Source organism: Acanthochromis polyacanthus, chromosome 19, assembly GCF_021347895.1.
Source record: "Acanthochromis polyacanthus isolate Apoly-LR-REF ecotype Palm Island chromosome 19, KAUST_Apoly_ChrSc, whole genome shotgun sequence".
NCBI lineage: Eukaryota > Metazoa > Chordata > Actinopteri > Pomacentridae > Acanthochromis > Acanthochromis polyacanthus.
In genome coordinates, this window is record NC_067131.1 from 10,754,223 (window position 1) to 10,773,743 (window position 19,521).

The window sequence follows — 19,521 nt, forward strand, 5'->3', positions numbered from 1 at the left end:
CAAATATGTCAGATTATTGAAGCAGCCGGAGTTTTGTTTGCTGCTCTGGTGTCTGTTGAAAAGCTGGCTTCATTGAAAATTAAAATATGATTAAAAATATACTAAAAAAACAATTATTTTAATCAAATAAAACTGAAAAAAGTGAATATTAGTGTATCTAACAGCGTGTCTAACTGGCTTAACCACCAAGTTAGGCTTCATTCAGTGACGCAAATGAGTAAAGGGCTTAATATTCACTACTTACTGCATGTAACCAAGTTTCTATGAGGTTTGTGGTAGTACACACTGCCCACTAGTGATCAATAGCTGTAGTGTCACTGTCAGCACAACACTTGCTTATTTTAATGTCAGACTTCAGCTGCAGGATTTACAGAAAAAAAAAAATCAAATATCTCTTTTTAGTGCTACAAATGACCGAATAATTTAAAAATTAGTTGAAATATGAAAACATGTCCTGAATATGTCAACAGAAGAATTAAAGTTTGTCTCATTAAAGGACCAGTATAGGATTTAGGAGGATCTATTGTCAGAAATGTAACACAAGATGCTTTCCATCATAATGTTTGCATGCATACTCATCCAAAGTTTAGGATGTTTTATTATCTTTTAAATGAGGCCTTCATATCTGCATAAAGAGTCCAAAATGTTGCGCTGCCACGTTTCTACAGCAAATCAGAATGGACAATACTGGCTTTAAAGAGGACTTTCCTGTGTTTTGCAAACACAGTAGAGTTCCTTTACACACTTAGAAACACAGGGTTATGAATCTGCAACCAGCATCTGCAACCAGATTACTCATTCTCCATATTGGATTTTTAAATATGCATTTGATTGTTGCTTTAAATAACACTGATGCTTTTAAAAACATAAAATCCAACTGAGGTTATTAGGGTCCGAGCACTGACGGTGCCGAAGGACCCTATTGAAACCTCGGGTTTCTTTTTCTTCTTCTTTACTCTTTCCCGTCTTTTCAAACTCCACTTTGGCGGCCTAAACATACCCCAAAACGCATCAAACTTTGCATGCACATCCAGAATTGGTGAAAAATTTGATATTTTATGTCAGTTGCGCCCATGTGTGGCAAAATGGCTCCATAGCGCCCCCTGTAAAATTGAAAAAGTGGTCATTAATGCTGATATACAGTCATAGCGCCACCTTGTGGCTAGACAGTAAATAGTGTATAAGTGGCCTATACATGCTCTAATCTGACTGAAATTTTACATGAGTGATCAGAGTTTGGTCCTGATGTCATCAATAGATCAATATAGAGTCAGAGTCATAGCACCACCTGGTGGATGGACAACAAATGCTGTGTAACTGCCCCATACGTGCGTCAATCTGCCCGAAATTTTACATGTGTGATCAGAGTCCAGCCATGATGATATCCACAGCCTGAAATACACTCTCGGTCTCAGCGCCACCTGGTGGGCATGTGTGGATTCGCCGACCAGCAACGATGCGAGGACCCATCCAATGCTGCTTGCAGCTTTAATTTAGATTTCTTCCTCCAAAAGTTCCACAGACTCAAAATACAGATGATTATTGGGAAGAATATTGATGTAAAACCTTATTGCACACTTTCTTTTCTGTAGGTTTTTTTCTTTTATTGTGTCTACAGTGAGCTCTCCACTGCTTCTCCTTGCTCGTCCTCTGGACTTCAATAGATTTAATCTGATTAATGCACAGGTCAATTGTAATTGAATGAAAGAAGGTAACCTAAAGCACAGGTCAAACATAGTTTTTGTTCATGTTGTAAATGCAAAATATCAACTAGCTTTAACATCGTTATTACTCAAAAATATAGTTACATATAACAATAACTTATAGATGTATTATTCTAAACATTTATATGTGCTAATTAAACAAAACATAGGCTAGTATTCCATAACAAAATCAACCATTGTCCATGGTTGTAGTGTCATATATGTCCACCAGGTGTCATTTTCTTACAATATGTGGCCTTCAGAGCCACTGAGAGCATCTGACTGAGTGAATGATGCATCTACATGTGAGAATCAGACACATTCTCTTGCAGGTTTTCAGCTTCATTTTCAGACTTGGAATTTTAGTTTCAGCAAAGACGATCATGAACACTTAATGCATGTTTGTTGACTTGATGCTGCTGCAGAGGAATGCACACATAGATTAGCTTGTCGAGAGGAAACACTGTACAGTTTTTACGGCTTTCACGAAATTAAAACACCACAGTACTGCTTACAGCCACTCAAGGTTGCAATTCAAGTTCAGCTTCTCTCACTCAGGTTTTATGCGTGTTGTTACGACGTCAAGAGTTTGTAAGAATTCAGGGTCACAATCCTATTATCTCTGCAGCAGAGGGATGTTTCGCAACATTTGATTTTTGCCGGACACTTGTGACTTAATCGCATTTTTCTGGGGCTGTTTCAGCCAGCTGGGAGTTACATATAAGCATTGTTGGAGTGGAGAGTGGAGCTTTGAGGCATACCATGTGCAAACAATGAAGCAGAAGAAACACAATCACTTGCAGAGACTGCTCCAATGCATTCACTTTAGCTCGTTAATTAGAAAAGCATTGACGTCATGTGATGTGAGACGGTTTCAGGTTTACAATATGAGAAAAATCAGTAACAGAATAGCACATTACTATGCACTGAAACCACTGTGATTGCCTTTGCCTAAAATTGTCTCTTTTTCATCCTTTTTCTGCTGCTTTCTCTCCATCCCTGTCCTTCCTCTCTTCCTCTCCTTTGACTCTTCTCCTTCCTGTTGCCTCCTGTTGCTTAATTTTCCATCTGCAGCTCTTTCTCTCACTTCACCTTTGCCTTTCCTTCTCGCTTTTCTGAAGCTTCCATGAGCAGTTGCACAACATTGTGCGAGGAAAAGGCTACACTTTTCTCCTGCAGGTTTGATTGACAGCACCCCTTGCACATTCTGCAGCATATATGTGTGTATTTGTGGAGGGGGGGGGGGCATGTGCCTTGGCATCAACCTGAGCCTTTCAGAAGTTTAATTGCAGCATTTGGTCCTTCTTCTCAGGGCCACAAGAGCATGTGTGGGTATGTTTTCTTATGTGTGTGTGTGTGAGCGCGCGCTTTGGGAAAACCGAGCAACAAAACCAGTCCAAAGGTTGCGAAAGAGCTTTCACACTGATTCATCTGAGGAGCGCAGGCCCACATGCATGCACACACACACTCAGACACACACACACACTCAGACACAGGGGTTGTGTGTTGACTTAAGAGTTAATGAATGGATGATTGAGGGCTGCAGGGGTTGGGGAAAGCAGTGCCGTGGAAACAACCCCTCTTTCCCAGGAAAGGGAGCACAGAACAAGAAGTTAAAGACAAAGAAAGGGATAGAAAATGAGTGTCTCAGAGACAGAAAGAAATTCAGATTGTGTGTGTGCAGAGAGCCCAGGGGGGGACTACTTGAAGCAGAAGAAGCATTCGAAAGCGCTAATAAAGCAAGTAGCATGTACTTGACAAGGACCCAAAGGGAAAGAGAGGGAGAGAAGCAGCTGTTGGAGGAGGAGAGTGAGACAAAGAAGGAGCGGGGGGCTGTCCTTACTTGCTCTTCACTGTGAGGACTGTATGTGGGAGGAGGCAGAGCTGGAGAAAGAAGGGGTACAAGAAAGGAAAAGAGCAAGCAGGGACTGAGCAGTATGTTTAGTGTGTAAAGAGGCAGATCCATCTGCTACTGAGTGTTTTGTATAGTTGTGTAGGCAGCCTCTTCACCGGCCTCTCCTGTGCTTGCACAACCTGGGCTGAGGGGGACCATGCAGCAGTGGTGGACTCTTCCCTGGCTCTGTGCTCTCCTGCTGGGGCTGATGGGACTCCGGGTGTCCGGCTCAGACTTCCAGCATCACCGGTATGAGGACATGGTACGAGCCCTGTTTGCAGTGCAGAACGAATGCCCCTACATCACACGCATATACAGCATCGGGCGCAGCGTGGAGGGGCGCCACCTCTATGTGCTGGAGTTCAGTGATAACCCAGGCATCCATGAAGCATGTGAGTAAACACCTGATTCATTATTTGGCCAGTGGAGGAAAAAGAAATGTTGGCTGGGTTTTATTCTGTAAATGAAAAGTGTGTTAAATCAAGCTGCATGTTGGAAAGAGTAGGGAGTTATTCATAAAGAGTGCAGCAACTGAATTCCGACTTGACAAACAAACTTGACACAATGATCTAGCGGTGCAGCAAATGCATTTTAATGGACTGTGTGCGATTTCAAATGCACAGGCCATGTCACTGGCTGCTCATTTGTTCAGTACTTCTCGCTGCTGGGAGTGAGAACATAGCTGGCAGGAGACAGAGCAGTCTGTGGGGGCTCTGGTTTTGTCCCGAGGAGATGAAATGCAAGCTTTTTTGGCTTTTTGAAGCTGAATCACTGTGTGGCTCAACAGTGGAGACAAAAAAACAAGGAGAGATCCCAAGCTGGCTCCTTTGCAAAACATCGGTGACCGTAAGCTGTGGAAAATCCAAATTGAAAAAGTAAAGGCAAAAGTGAAAGAAATGAGTCAACATCTGTGATTCATTTCAAATTTTTTGCCATCCAACCACTGACAAAGTGCGGGGTGTTATTCAAAGCTGAGCAGATGACAGAGAGGTTCACTTTGAGTCAACAAAGCTTTAACCCTGAACCCACTATTTCAAAAGCTCGGCTTGTTTTTCTCCCCTCCTCTCCTAACCACTCAATCAGCTCTTCAGGTGTTTATTTTTGCATATGGCTTGCAAATTGAAAACCATCACCTCATTATGTCTGATGTTTGCATTGGAAATGAGCCAGATGGTGATATCATATGTAAGTGATCTGGAAGATTTTTCCATTCTTGCAATTTTAATAGAAGGAAAAAAAAAACAGGATGACTGCAGGGAATGCTTTTTTGGCTGTGGCTGAGCTTGCATTTTTTTTTTTTTTGCACAAGTAGGGGCTTCCTTCAGTAGAATAGAAGGATGTGTGCCTTTCTGTTGCAAGGTGACCAAGGGTGAAAAACAGGAACTGTACACTTCACGAGGCGGGGTGTGTGTGTGTGGGGGGGGGGGGGGGGGGGGGGGTGTAAGTGACCTGAGGTCTTGTCTGGGTCAACTATCCTGCACCCTTTAGGAAGTTCATGTCTTTCACATGCTGCTGAGTGTGTTTAAAGCTGCACACTAGAGCCAGCAGTGTTTTCTGAACTCCAGGCCAGTTGGCGCCATGTTAAAGAAAAGGAGGTGAATTGCAGTGGCCAAGCTGCCATTTGGATGCCTGAAGCAATTAGTGAAGGGGGTTGATAAATTGGGAAGTATCCACTTGACCTCACAATAGCCAACTCTTCCAAAAAAAAGCCAACAATTTACTTTTTCTTTTTAACAACAGAAGTGCAAACTGTTACAAACTGAAAAGCTGCCGTTTCGGTGCAAAATCATGTTCAGCTGTTCAGCCAGTGTTCAGCAGTAGCTAAAGTTTGGGGGTTTCTCTCAGCACCGCAGCAGTGATTAATGGAGGGACCCGTGGGAGGAGAGAACACGATACAGAGAGGGAGACTGTTTGGATTGGTGGCTCACCCAATCAGTGACAGATGCCCATGAGAATGCCACATGACCTTCCCCAAATCATTCCTAAGCGCACTCACTCCCAGGCGCTGACATTTTTCAGGAAATATCCTTATCAGGAGATTGCAGTTATGCAAAACACGGTCACAATGTTCCTCCTTGAAATAAAAAGCCAATAAATAAATAGGAGTAGTTTTGCTGCTCCATCCTCACTCCGTCTAATATGACCAGTAGCTCACTGTAGCAATTGTCACGCTGCATTGAAGTCACATTAGAATCAGTAAAAGTTATTTTGTGGATCCAGAAAGAGGTGTTTGACGTACTGTTTTAAAGTTTGGCAAGTTTACCAAGTGAAATATATCTGACAGTGTGGATAGAAAGAGGTGAGTTTAGCTTTGCATCCTTCTTCTGTCTCTGCTTGAGGCCGTTAAAACAACACACTTAAATCTGCAATGGATTGTAAGTGGTTCAATTGCATTGTGGGTATAGGTGACAAGTTTTGACAAGGAAAAACAATGCATACTAAAAAAAAAGATGATATATCTGGCATTTAAAAACAAGAATAGTGGGTCTGCAGTGTTTTCACAGAGTCTTAAATCTGTTGATATTGCAGTGTAATTGACTTGCCACCACTATACTATATTTAGCATTTAATACATAAACATTTCAGTGCTTTTATCACAAAAGTGCAAGAACTAAGCACAGCTCCCTTACTTGTTTCACTCCAGAAGCTGACCAGAAGCTGTTGACCAAATTTACATCCCGCAACATTATGTAACTCACTGAAAAATGAATAAGAAATAAGCACTGAAACATGAAAAAGACAGCCTAGCTAATGAGCGTACAGTATTCCTATTTGGTGAGTGCTCTCATATATATACCGGGCTTTGCAAAAGTTCTGTTACACTCGGTTTCATGATCTTTATAGACGTTTACATGTCGGAGTGAAAAATTCCATTAAATAAACTGAAAGTTCTACCTCATAGGCAGGTGTCCTTAATACAAATTTTTTTCTCCGGTGAAGTTGTATCAAGATGGAAATCAAAAGAGTTGAGATATCTGCTCTCCTTTGTGCTGAACATCAGCCGGATGACCGTCCACAGAGTCGTGGAGAGGCTAAAGAATGGTGAAGATCTTTCAGGTCTTCACCATTCTTGAAAGATCATCTGAAAGATCTTCACCATTCTTGAGCCTCTCCACGACTCTGTGGACGGTCATCCGGCTGATGTTCAGCTGCTTGGCTCTGTCAGACTTGTTGTGGCCAGCATGAAGGAGAGCAGATATCTCAACTCTTTTGACTTCCATCTTGACAATTTCACCGGAGAAAAAAAATTGTATTAAGGACACCTGCCTACAAGGTAGAACTTTCAGTTTATTTAATGGAATTTTTCACTCCGACATGTAAACGTCTCTAAAGATCATGAAACCGTGTAACAGAACTTTTGCAAAGCCTGGTATATGTGTTCACTCAGGCAGTCATTATAAATGTCCCGCTTGGCAGCTCTATGCAGCTTTTTAACTTCTTGCCCCGCTTCCACTTCTCCACTTCCTCCCCAGTGGAGCCCGAGTTCAAGTACGTGGGCAACATGCACGGCAACGAGGTGCTCGGCCGGGAGCTTCTCATTAAGTTCTCACAGTTCCTGTGCGAGGAGTATCGGGCCGGAAACCAGCGGATCATGAGGCTGATCCATGACACGCGCATCCACATCCTGCCCTCCATGAACCCTGATGGCTATGAGGTGGCTGCCAGACAGGTAATGTACACCCCGGGCATGCTTTTATGTGCCAAAAAACAGAAAAACCAGAGAAAATCCCCCACAGAAGACACCTCTGGCTGTTTTCTTAAGCAGTCATCCCCCTACTTATGGAGAAAAAATGTCTACATTTTTCCCTGATTGTGCTCTCACCAGTGTAAATATTAGAAATGTTGAAGTCACTGGGTGAAATGAAACACCTACAAGTTAAAGCAACACATATGAGTCCTTTTTTAATGTGTGTGTGACTAAAGGAAGCAACAAAGAGTCGCTAATGCTGCAAATGTCTATAATAACCCCATCTATCAGCTCTCTGCTAAAGCCCCCTGCTTTCCATCAGGGTTAATTATGGACCGTGAAACAACAATCACATGCAACCTTCAGCAACAAAAACACATACACGTGCACACAACCTCTCTGAGACTAATTATATATCCTGAAGTGACCAGTTGCACATGGCAGTCCCTCTCTTTGCCAATCAGACGACACATGCGCGCTGCACTGTAATTTGTTGCATCAACAGATGTTTGGGTGCAGCAGCATCTGGACAACAATGGCGAGGCTGTTTCGTTTTCCAGCATCCTGGATGACATAGTGTTAGCTACGGGTACTAATTTCACTTTTGAGGAAAAGCAAAAACAAAACAGAAAGTCTTTTCATGCCCGCGACATCAGAAAATGTTTAGAGTGCCAGTGTCATTCAGCTCTGTCAGGTGGATTACAGTGACATACTGTGAATCCCAGATGACAGTATTTTTGAATGATTGTGTTTGTTTTCTGAATATACTGCTGTCACGTCAAAGAAGAACGTCTTTATAAAGATGGAAGCAAAACATTTTTTCAAGTGCCACTCAAAGATTAAAGGCCTTTTTAACAATTGCAAACAAAAAAGGAAATCACAAGGCTCTTTAACAAGTCGATGCTCAGCAGGAATAATATTTGCTGTCTCAGTTTAGAATGTGCAAAAGTGTGCAAACATTTTCTAATTTGCATATGCAAAGTAAAGCTGAGGTAAATGAAAGGTAATTGGTTCTGCAGGTATTTTATCGTAAACCAAAGTATAGAAAAAGTTAACATTTTGTTCTAATAATGACAAAAGATACAAAATTAAGGGATCATCAAAGTCCTCGGGATTCTATGGAGAACTTCAATCCGAAGACATTTCACTCAAAGTACAAATATAAAGCCATTAAGTATATAAAAATACTTCGATGTTGTGTCAGACATGCAATATTAAAAGCCTTTTATTGTGGCAGGAACTCAGCCCTTGTCTTGGATTTTTTTTTGTTCGCTTCGTCTTCACGTTTTAAAATCCTTTGGGAATCATATTAATAAATCATTGTGGCTTAAATGCTTTGACCGAGAAGAATCTCTCGGAAAATATTTCACTGTTGTTGCCTTATGTATGGCCCCTGCAGGTTGGGGAATAATAAGTCAGTTTTCCTCTACTGCTTCCAGGCAATCATAGCGTGAAATCTTATGTCAGAAGCCAAAATCATTCAATCACTCCTAAACTAAAGTTACCCCAAAAAAGCCTGGCATTTTTTTTTTGTCTGTGGGTTAACAGGGTCCAGAGTTCAACGGCTACCTGGTAGGTCGAGGAAACTCCAGAGAAATCGATCTGAACCGCAACTTTCCAGACCTGAACGCCCTCATGTACTACTACGAGAAAACCAACGGGCGAAACCACCACCTGCCACTGCCGGACAACTGGGAGCATCAGGTCAGTGCTGCTGGATACACACCGAGGAATCTGTGTGTCAAGTCTCTGAGCAAAATGTGGATGTATGAGCACAAGCCTATGTGGGTCAGAGTCGGAGTGAGGAAGATGGATGAGCACATTTCTCATGCTTGTGTGAGCAGTGTTTGAATATGGAGCTGAATAATGAGCAACTGGAACAGAGCTCCGTAGTTATCTTGGCTTTAGCTTTGTTGACATGAAGAAATTGGTTCGGATCAGATTCCGGTACCAGTTTCGCTTCAGCTAAATTAATAGAAAATGTCCATAAATTCAAACAGTAAGCAGCAAATCCCTCGAAAGGGTGTCTGTTTCATGCTGCGAATGTTTGCGTGCGCTTTTACAGTCTGACGCATTTGGATGGATGCGTTTGCTTGTGTTACTCGAGAGCTTATTTCTCCACGTATAAACTGTGCTTTCCTTCATCGGGATCAGATGGAGGTCGCTCACAGGTGGGCAAAACGGCAGCTTCAGTCTTTCCAGCTCAAACTGGAGCAGAAGAATCTTCAAAAATAGGTCCAAGATCCCAATTTTATCCACGATACAGTCAGAAGTGTGTCTTTTTGTGTGTGTTTTTAATGCAGGAGCTCACTAAATGCTTATAAAAAGTGAGGAACAGAGCTCCTTTCATGCCTTCTCACTCCAGAAGTCATAACACCTGATAAGATATATGCGGTGTATATGAAAACTTTCAGCCTCAGCCTAAACATTTTTGTCTCTTCATCACCACCATGAGAAGTTGAGCTGACCTGCTCCGCTGCCTCAGAATGTAACTGTTACCTGCTACCCTGAGGTACTGGCCGACTCTCTGCATAGCTTACAAACCTGTGATTTCATTCAAAATCATCTGCTCGTTGCCAAGTCAGTCAAAAGCACAGGCACTTTTTTTTCCTTTTTAAATAATAGCTACTTTTACCCCTTCACTCTTTTCCAAGGGGGTAGTGAACAACTAAAGAGGCTCTGGTTGTGGATATTTTTCTCGCTCTGAGACGACTGAAGCCCACTCCACTTACACAGGGAATAAACTGTGGCTCGATATTTCAGAGTAAATAGCATGGTTGAGAATGGCTGTGGGAGAGACATGGCTCGGTTCTGGCTGATTGAACGGCCTATTTTAAGTCACTGAAGTGTAAAATGAACAGAAGAGGGAAATATGAGAGCATGTGCTGTCAAACTATTGCTAACAGTCTGCCAAGGAGTACATTGTAAGTATTAAGGTCAGATCCTCGGGGGTGTCTCGTCTGCAGTCGTTCTTATCTCCAACCAGACACTGAAATGGCTTCTGTTTGTGATTAGTTCCTTGAGTTTTTCTTCTATATTGGTTTCTCCTTTTGAGGACATTAAATGTTATTACTGCAGGATACTGTGACATTTCTGCAAATATAATGAAAAAAAAATCCTTCCAAAGATCAAATATATTTATAAAGGTGTTTATTTCCACCTCATTCAAACAATATTGACTAGATTTACCATATGTATGAGTGCCAATGCATTAATAATGTTCACAGCCGTGTAGTTAATATGTACTAACTCAGTCTTATGTAACTGTTATCCGTCGGTTTGATATTACATTATCAAAAACAGATAAAGATGTAATACAAACATTGTATTTCGAATGAAAAAGTAGTAATATAATCTACTTTTTCATACTTTTAAAAATACACTCTGTTTTTATTTTAATACTTTAAAATATAATCTACTTGTTGTTAGTAGTAATATAATCTTATCAGTAATATAAAGGTCGCATTATTAAAAGTCTAATATAGTGCCTCTTTTCAGCAAATTAATGGAAATGTCACATCTCCCCAGAAAATGTCATTTGGTTTTTCAGCTCAAAGCTGTATTGTATGTACTGTATTGCAGTACATACTAGTCCATCTGCTGACAGTCAGACAAAGAGGGGGTCAATGTATATGACAAATACACACAGCGATGCATATTGCGAAGTTGCAGCTGAGTCCGTTTTCTTTTGGATGTAATCAGTACAGGAATTCCAAAACTTAACCAATCTACAACTAGAGTCAGGCAAAAAGGACATAGTGTCCTTAAACAATAGACAGGAAACTGTATCGAGGACGGATACTCTAAAAAAGGAAGGAAAGAATGATTTCTCTTTTCTCAAAATAACCGCTTGACTGTTAAAGCAGTTTTTGATGAGGTGTGACTTCAGTGAAGAACTCATATTAGTACTGTTTCTTTTTACATTTCAGTATATTATTGCCATGTAAAATGAAAAGCATTTTATTAATGTTTTTTTCCTATTTGCTAGGCTTTAATTGAAAATGTGTCGGTAAACCAAAACGGTGAATCCTTCTATTTGGGGGCTGGTGAGCTCCACACATGACTGCCTCCTGACAGGGAAACACAAAAGAGTAACTGTGTCACTGTTACAGCTACTTCATTCATGCTGGTCAGGATTACATTCTCACTGACTACATGAAGCCACAAGCCCAGTGCTCGCCTGCAGGCCCAGCCATGCTGCATTTACCGGTGGAGCCAAGTGATTCATTCAGAGGAATGAGTGTAATGAAAAATCGTCACTTTTTCCTTCATCCTGGAGCAGTGCTGCACAAAACATGGCGAAGTAAGACAGCAAAAATGTGAGAAATATACTTTTGGGCCTGTAGGATAAACCTTAACACCTTAGTTTGCTGACAAATATAAAGGTGTAGTGATGCCCAGGGTGTTACTGCTTTTATTCTCAATTCTGCTAACAAGCAAAAAAGCCATCTTTCACAATAAATGTTGTTTACATAGCATTTTTCTTAACAAAGTTACATTCATGAAAATAAAGAAGTAAAATCCAGGACTAAAAGATCAAACTACACGAGCCCAGAGAACGTAAAAGCTGTAAAATCAATCAAAATCCAATAAATACTAATCAAAAGTGCAAATGAAAACATGCATCAAACTGTCTCACAAGCTTTCACAAAGAGGAAAGGTTTAAGAAGAGACTGCAAAAAAGGTGGAGATTTAGTGAGTTTAGAAGGCAGGGAGTTTCAGAGCACGAAGGATCTAATTGCAAAAGCCTGATTACTGTTTATCACAAACAGTTATTTTATTTTCTTTATTGTTAACTCCACGAAAGAATCAGTTTTTAAAGAAATGTTCCATACAGCAGAGTTTGTTGTTAAAGTATTAACACAGCCTCTGAAACAAAAGCCCACCATGAAGCACACCCATCCACTATTAACTGAGGATATCCCTGATTCAGTGTGAAAACTAACTTCAAATTGTCTAAATGATCCGTCATGTGTGAATGGGACAGTATGCTCTGCAGTTATCTGAGTTTTATAGCACAGAGACATGCATGTGTGTCCTTCATATGTAACCCTACACCGTGGCGACAGCTTTAACTTCAAAGGTTGGTGTATATAAAGATCCACAGATAATAAATACCTGCCAACACCCAAAACAGAAATCCTGCTTCTTGGTTACAGCTGCTGTGTTCAAGGTCACTGATCGGACTGCTTATTCTTAAACAGCCAGACTGTGTTTATTGTCCTACATACCGTATTCAAGGAGAGGTATTACTCTTTGTCTCCAAACATGATATACGGTCGAGCATGTGTGATGATAGTTAGCACTGACAGGGAAAATAAATTACAGCCCAAAGTGGAATTTAAAGGTTTAAGAGTGTGCATTGGGGAGGCCATCTGGCTAAGGCTGAACCTACTCGTGCAGAATTGGATGAATTAATTAACAAGAAGACGGCCTTCTGTAACCTCAAAAACAGCCGAGGGTGTGCAAACCAATGTTACTGTTGTTTGCATATTGTTGATTTTTCCATCAGAGTAACTGCTGTTTCCATCGTAGCAGCTTTTCTTAGCTCTTGCCCAATCTTGTAAAAGCCCTTAAATGCCTCACAAATAGAAAAGGAGGATTCTTTAACCAAATACTAACCATGTCTGGCTCTTTTAGAGGCCAGATAACATGAGATAAGGATAAGAGGAAGGGTGGAGAATCTTGAGAAAGATTTTTTGCCTAATGATTAACCTGCATGCCTTACAGTGAATAAGAGAGAGAAAATATGTGCATATGGCAAAGCAGAGAAAACTAGTATTTGTCCAGATAACCAGCCAAACAGAGGAGCCTGTGGTTTTGAGTGAAAAGAAAACCAGATGTCAGTCCACTGATGTTGTTTGGAATAAGTCTGGGGTGAAGTGAAGACAGTCTGTAATGCTTAAGTGTAAGTTAATAGACAATATACAGGCAGTTTGACAGGCTGCTAAATGACATTGGCTCGCATATTTTAAGGAATTGGAAAGAATCAATGAACTGAATGTGGATGAAATACTTCAAATGATTTTACAAAAATAAATCGTACATTTGATGGAGAACTTCCTATAAAAACTGCACTGCAAAAAGTAGTTACATTAGTGTGCCTGTGTCTGCATTAATATATAACTCAATTTATTTCAATTCAATTTTATTTACATAGCACCAATTACAGTCAAATTGTCTCAAGACGCTTTACAGAACCCATATGCCTGACCCCCAGAGCAAGCCCAAAGGCGACAGAGGCAAAGGAAAAACACCCTTTTAACAGGGAAACATCTTTTTAACAGGGATCCATGTATCTTGTGCAATGTCCTCCAACCCCAAGACTTACTTTCTTTTCAACTTTGTCTCTGAATATCCTCCCCAGGTCGAACCAGAGACTTTGGCGGTCATCAAATGGATGCAAAACTACAACTTTGTTCTGTCGGCGAACCTCCACGGAGGAGCTGTGGTGGCCAATTACCCCTTCGACAAGTCAAGAGACCCCCGCATCCGAGGAAGGACCACTTATGCAGCCACTCCAGATGACAAAATCTTCAGAAAGGTGTGCAGCCGATTAAAAATTCTCTCCAGATGTTGCACACGTTTGATCTCACCACTGTCTGCTGAGCGTGTTCAAGCATGTGGATGCGTGAGCCCATGTGTGTTTTCTGTGTGACGACAGTTGGCGAGGACCTACTCGTACGCTCACAGCTGGATGCACAAAGGCTGGAACTGCGGAGACTTCTTTGATGAGGGTATCACCAATGGAGCCAGCTGGTACTCTCTGTCCAAAGGTATCCAAATCTAAAGGCTCAAGAGACCCCACTGTATTTATGAAACTTTTCCTGAGTTTGTTTGTGTCCAGTTGGGTCACCGAATCAACCACATGGGGGGAAATTCATTAGCATTGTTCAGTGGTATATCAAGCTATCTTTACTTTGTTATTGCGACTGGATTTCAAGAATTAATGTGTTTTGCTAAATGTAGTTATTGTAGGTATCAGGCCAGAAATACTAATTGATTTGTGCCTCCAGAGAAGCATTGATCACCAATATTCCAGCTTGCACCGGCACACAATGTAAACACTGACTCAGTAAAAGAGATGGAAGTATGTAGCACAACCCAGATATAGCCACAGCTGATGAACACGGGTCAACTACCTGAATGTGAAGAACCATAAAGCACAACTCTGACTCGCTACCACCTCGTACAAAACGGATTGTTCCCTGTTGGCATGTAAAGCTGCCATGTGCTGAAGGACGTCCATTATCATCCCAAAGAAAGACAAGGCCACCTGCCTGAATGATGGAAGGCTCTGGCATCGACTTCAGCGTGAATGAAATGCTTTCGCTGGCCTGCAAGGCACGCTGTCCCAGTGTCGTCATGAAATCGCTGAGGCCTCTGTTGCCTTTAACCTCTTCACCTCCTGCGCACTAACATCTGCACTCAGTGACTCTCCGGTTTAACTCAAGTCTGTAAATGACGCCATTAGCCACCATCAGAAGGCAGTTTGCCACAAACAGGGGAGTAATACTGCCATGGACAACCTCAAAGACTGACAGTGGTGACGACTTTTGAGATTTTAACAAAGCCGGAGAGTTAAATCATGAGGTTCAGCTGTCTCCAACACCACAGTAGTTTATTCTTGTTTTTTATTCTAACATTTAAATCTACAGAAATGCTTTCTCTGCTGACTAATTAAACTAACACCGAATGCATGTTTTCATCATCCATCCTCTGCCTTCTCTGTGTTGTTTGGCAATCTGACAACACTTTTGAGCCAAAATAAAAGGAAATACAGCAGAAATCACTTATACAGAAGTCCCCTTAGTCATCCTATTAGTGGCCCACAACCTCAAAAATACTTTCACTTAAAGTTAAACAACTTGTCACGGCAAATCAAGTTGATCAGAGTGATAGTCTTTATCCTGATGGGAGTCACCCTTGAATGGGGTCACTAACTGATTTAATGAGTATGAAAATGTGAATTCTCGGTCACTAAAACGCACCCAAACGGAACACCTGTGGGGGAGTTTGATTACATTAGATAGTGCTCTACACCAGCATCATCTAAACACCAAATAAGGGAATATGAGTTGGAAAAATGCTGCTTCGTCCCTCTAGTAGTTTTCCAGAAATGTGGAGAATCAAAACTAAGGTGTATTGAGGCTGGATACATGTGGTGGCCCAGCAGCTTGCTAAGACGCTTTTTATCGACTTTTCCTTTAATTTGTCATCCATCTGAACATGTGTGTTGTTAGCTTAATAACCTTTTTAGCTCTCTAACTGAGATTTTACTGTTTATTCAGTAAACTTTCATCCATTAAGTGTCACATTTTGTCTTATGACCCTTTCGTCTGCACCTGATACACTTATTTTATCATGTAAATGACTTAAACGTCTCATCCAAACAACAGATTTGCTTTCCTCTAGTATGAAACTAAAAACAGTGGACATTATAGCTTTATTTTGGCATTCCACTGAGGGTTAGGATCAATACAATTTTCTCAACAAGCAAATTAGGAGTTATACAAGCTCTGGCACCAACAGTAAACTCCTCATCCTCCCCTGTTTGGTTTACGCGTTGGGAGCCTTCATCTTAAGATTTTGATGAATGCATCCAGTAATATTTTGCCACAGAGTTCCTGGAAGCTGCAAAACACCAAGTTCTACAAACTGCCTGGGCATGTATTCAATTTGGGCTGGGATAATCTGTAAGTGCAGCAGAAACAATACTCAGTCTTTGATGTGTAAGTCCTGGTCTGGGCTGGTCTGGATTCTTCTTTGGAATGTGTTTGGCTGAGTAATGCAAGTCTTTGAATTGGATGAAAACACCCACAGTTTCATTTAGTAGGGGCATGTCATGTTTATTTTAACAGCTACTTTATGCTCCAAGTGTTATGTCATGGTCTGTGAGGTTATACTTGAACCTTCCCTCCCAATGCTGGCCTCATATGCATTTGGTCTTTGATGGAAAGTAGGGTGGTATTGTAAAATTTTGCAAAGCTGCATAACCCAAAAAATCCATCTTAAAGGCTTATGAGGGAAGTAAATTTTATTCTCACTCATGAATCACTCATTAAAACTCTCTTTATGAGGCCAACTGAGGTCAATTTTAACCACTTCTAATTTTTAAAAAATGCACCCAGTTGCACATCAGTGCTTTCATTTCACATTTCAGACATACTGTGTGTGTTTCAGGCATGCAGGACTTCAACTACCTGTACACAAACTGCTTCGAGATCACTCTGGAGCTGAGCTGCGCTAAGTTTCCTCCGGCGTCAGCACTGCCCAGAGAATGGCTGGGCAACCGAGAAGCCCTGGTTTCATACCTGGAACAGGTCAGAATGCACGCATACACTCACAATTTGGCAAACTACAGTTATGTCAATAAAGGATTTCAATTTTACAACTTAATGCACACATACACACACAGAGCTACACACAAAAACTCCAACTGCCAACAGTCAGGAGTCTAATACTTTGGCTTCTTGTAAACATTGGCAGGGGTTTCCAGGATAAAGTGAGCAGCGTGAAATTCGGTGTAATACAAGCAAACTGACTTTTACCTTCATGTCACGCCTGAAAAGAAGCTTTGTTTTGAAGACAAAGTGTCCTTCAGCTGACAGCGATAAAAAAAACAGGGATATTTTGCTACTAATAGTGTTTCTGGAGCCAGAAGAGAGGGATCAGGGAGGCATGTCTCCACAGCACTGATTAAACAAACCAAACTGAAGATACTGGTTTGGTTTTGCTTTTTTCTGCATGTTTGTTAAAGCCTACTGAGACTGAGGAAGGTCACTCAGGTCTCAGATTTTGGGAAAATAGCTTTGGAAATAACATTTATGACCTGATATGACTTGCAATCAGTGCTGTGTTCTGTTGCAACGCTGAAAAGCACTACGATTTCTTCATGTAGCCCAGATATTTTCCATTTTTCAGTTAGCTCAGGAACTTTAGGGTGTCATAGCATGGAAAAAAGGGATACTAACTCAAATCTTTCTCCTTTTTTAGGTGCATCATGGGATAAAAGGCATGGTGTATGATGAGAACAACAATCCTATTGGAAACGCTGAAATCTCAGTCTCTGGCATCAACCACGACGTGACCAGCGGTGAGAGTCCCTTAGAACACAAAAATGATTTTACTCTGTATTCTCTTCATCCCCTGACTCCAGAGTGGAAAAGGTATGCAAGTTAGATTTGTGGAAAATGATCTGCCTCTTGAAGAGCATCCATTATTATTCATTCCAAGGAGAGACAAGGCCATCTGCATGAATGATGGCAGCAAACTCAGCAAGGGCCACCTTGACTGTCTAGGAACTGTTGGAAAAATGTAACATTTTGGAATGAAAGTCGGCACTTCTTTGCACTTATTGGCAAAAAGACTCTACAGACTGTGGGGGGAAACAACTAAATTTCAAACTCTTTGTAGGCCAAACGCATCGAGGCCACTATGGATTCCTCAGCCTGTTTCTTAGACAAGAAATGCAGTCAGTCCTCACATTGGAATGGAACAAGACCTCCTCTGCTGGTCTGTGATGGAAATGCTCTTAAAAAGCAGGACTGGGTTGCCAGTGAAATCACAATGTGAGGGATAACCTCCTTAAACAGCATTTATTTTTGACAGTTTGGTCAATACTTGTACAATACTTTTGTCACTGAAATAGGAAATGCTCTTTGAAGATGCATTTTTACATTGTTTTTTTTTGCACCAAATTACTTTTGTAATATTGAATACGATCTTCTATTTTTAAATGTCAGCTTTGATTCCCAAATGTTTCCCTGTGGTTGTTCTCAAGGCAGTAAATATGTCTTGTGTTCACTCAACTTTAGGTACTCAAGTAAACAAAATCCTTTGAATCTTATGAATTAAGCACAAATATGAGATGTCTGACTTACTGAAATGCATTTGAGAGAGAAATATTGAACAATTGTATTCGTATTTCGTAAAATCGCACAGCACAAAAATCAGTACTTTCGTTGTATATTAAGATTTTAAAAACCTGCAAATGAACACATTAAATATGATGTTTTGTTGTACAGTAAACTGAATAATGTAGCAGTGTATAAAACCTCTATGATCTGGTAAAACATTAATATATTGTTCACATTATTGCACCACTACTACTATAATAAACATCTAAATTAATATTAAATAATTTTATAACTCGAACAGAAGGCAGTTGTTTCAGAATAATGTGTGCTTTTATTTTGATACAAAGTACATTTGTGCTGATAATACATGCTTCCATTATTAGAAATACTATATATTTTTATAAATACTTGCCTTGTGGATCGATAAAGCATTTCTATTTTGGATTGTGTTACAGAGCATGTTACCAATGATATTTTTTCTTTTGCATTAGGAATACGTTATGCATTGAAATTATATTTAAAACAGATGAATTGAATGCATCAGCTTTTCATGCTTTTTTTTAAAAAACATTTTTGTGCTTCTCCAGGAGTGGATGGTGACTATTTCAGACTCCTGCTACCAGGAACCTACACCGTGACAGCCTCTGCATCAGGTTACCTCCCGTCTACCAGCACTGTCACAGTGGGACCCGCTGAGGCCATACAGGTTCGTCTCTTCATGTGCGATTAAGAAATGAATGCATATGTTGAATGCATGTGAGGAATGTACTTTTTTAGAAGAAAACTCAGGCCACAAACCATCCAGATGTGCTTTTCCAGAACCGGATGAAGCTTGTGATTAATGTTTGTATGTCTGTCTCTTCTTACGGGTTGCAAATATGCTCTCTCACTTTTTTTTTAAACAATTCTCTTCTCTTTACAGCTTCATTTTTACTTGAAAACAGCACCGAAACAAAACCTGAAAGGAAAGCCCCACCATGGAAAGAAGAACCTCTCGTCTCCGAAGGCTCCCTTGAAGCTCGGCCCGAGATGAGACATGGACAATAAACTGAGACGTCACACAAAACACACGTACACTGAAGATGTCACACAAAACACACACTCACGTACACGTACAAATTATGGAAATGAAAAATGACCATAATATACCTTTGTAGTCCTAGGGTTATATATGTCAAACCTGTCTGTTTGTTTGTTAATAAGTATAAACTGTGTGTCTGTGTTAAGGAATTGGTGCAAGCCTGGTGTATTTATGTAACAGTGTTGATTTGTATGAACACAGCTACCCTGTATTTGTAAAGGACTTTTTTTTGTTGCTTTGATTACTATAATTTGATGACAGCTGAAAGTGGAAATAAAAGAATGTTTTTACTGTCA

The 19,521-nt window shown here is 40.7% G+C and overlaps 1 protein-coding gene across 1 annotated transcript; it reads left to right on the top strand.

Moving 5' to 3' along the window:
* Positions 1-3,477: 3,477 nt before the first annotated feature.
* Positions 3,478-19,521, top strand: cpn1 (carboxypeptidase N, polypeptide 1). The gene is made up of 9 exons (XM_022206131.2): positions 3,478-3,989; positions 7,071-7,267; positions 8,834-8,989; positions 13,653-13,829; positions 13,950-14,061; positions 16,469-16,608; positions 17,282-17,381; positions 18,732-18,850; positions 19,067-19,521. Exons 1-9 carry the CDS (start codon positions 3,755-3,757, stop codon positions 19,175-19,177), a joined length of 1,347 nt encoding a protein of 448 aa, XP_022061823.1. The 5' UTR covers positions 3,478-3,754; the 3' UTR covers positions 19,178-19,521.

Bases quoted from the DNA above. Each gene is read 5' to 3' on its own strand.
- cpn1 (XM_022206131.2), top strand. From the start codon at position 3,755: ATGCAGCAGTGGTGGACTCTTCCCTGGCTCTGTGCTCTCCTGCTGGGG. The intron at 17,382-18,731 runs GTGAGAGTCCCT...GTGCTTCTCCAG, and splicing joins CAACCACGACGTGACCAGCG to GAGTGGATGGTGACTATTTC. The intron at 18,851-19,066 runs GTTCGTCTCTTC...TTCTCTTTACAG, and splicing joins GACCCGCTGAGGCCATACAG to CTTCATTTTTACTTGAAAAC.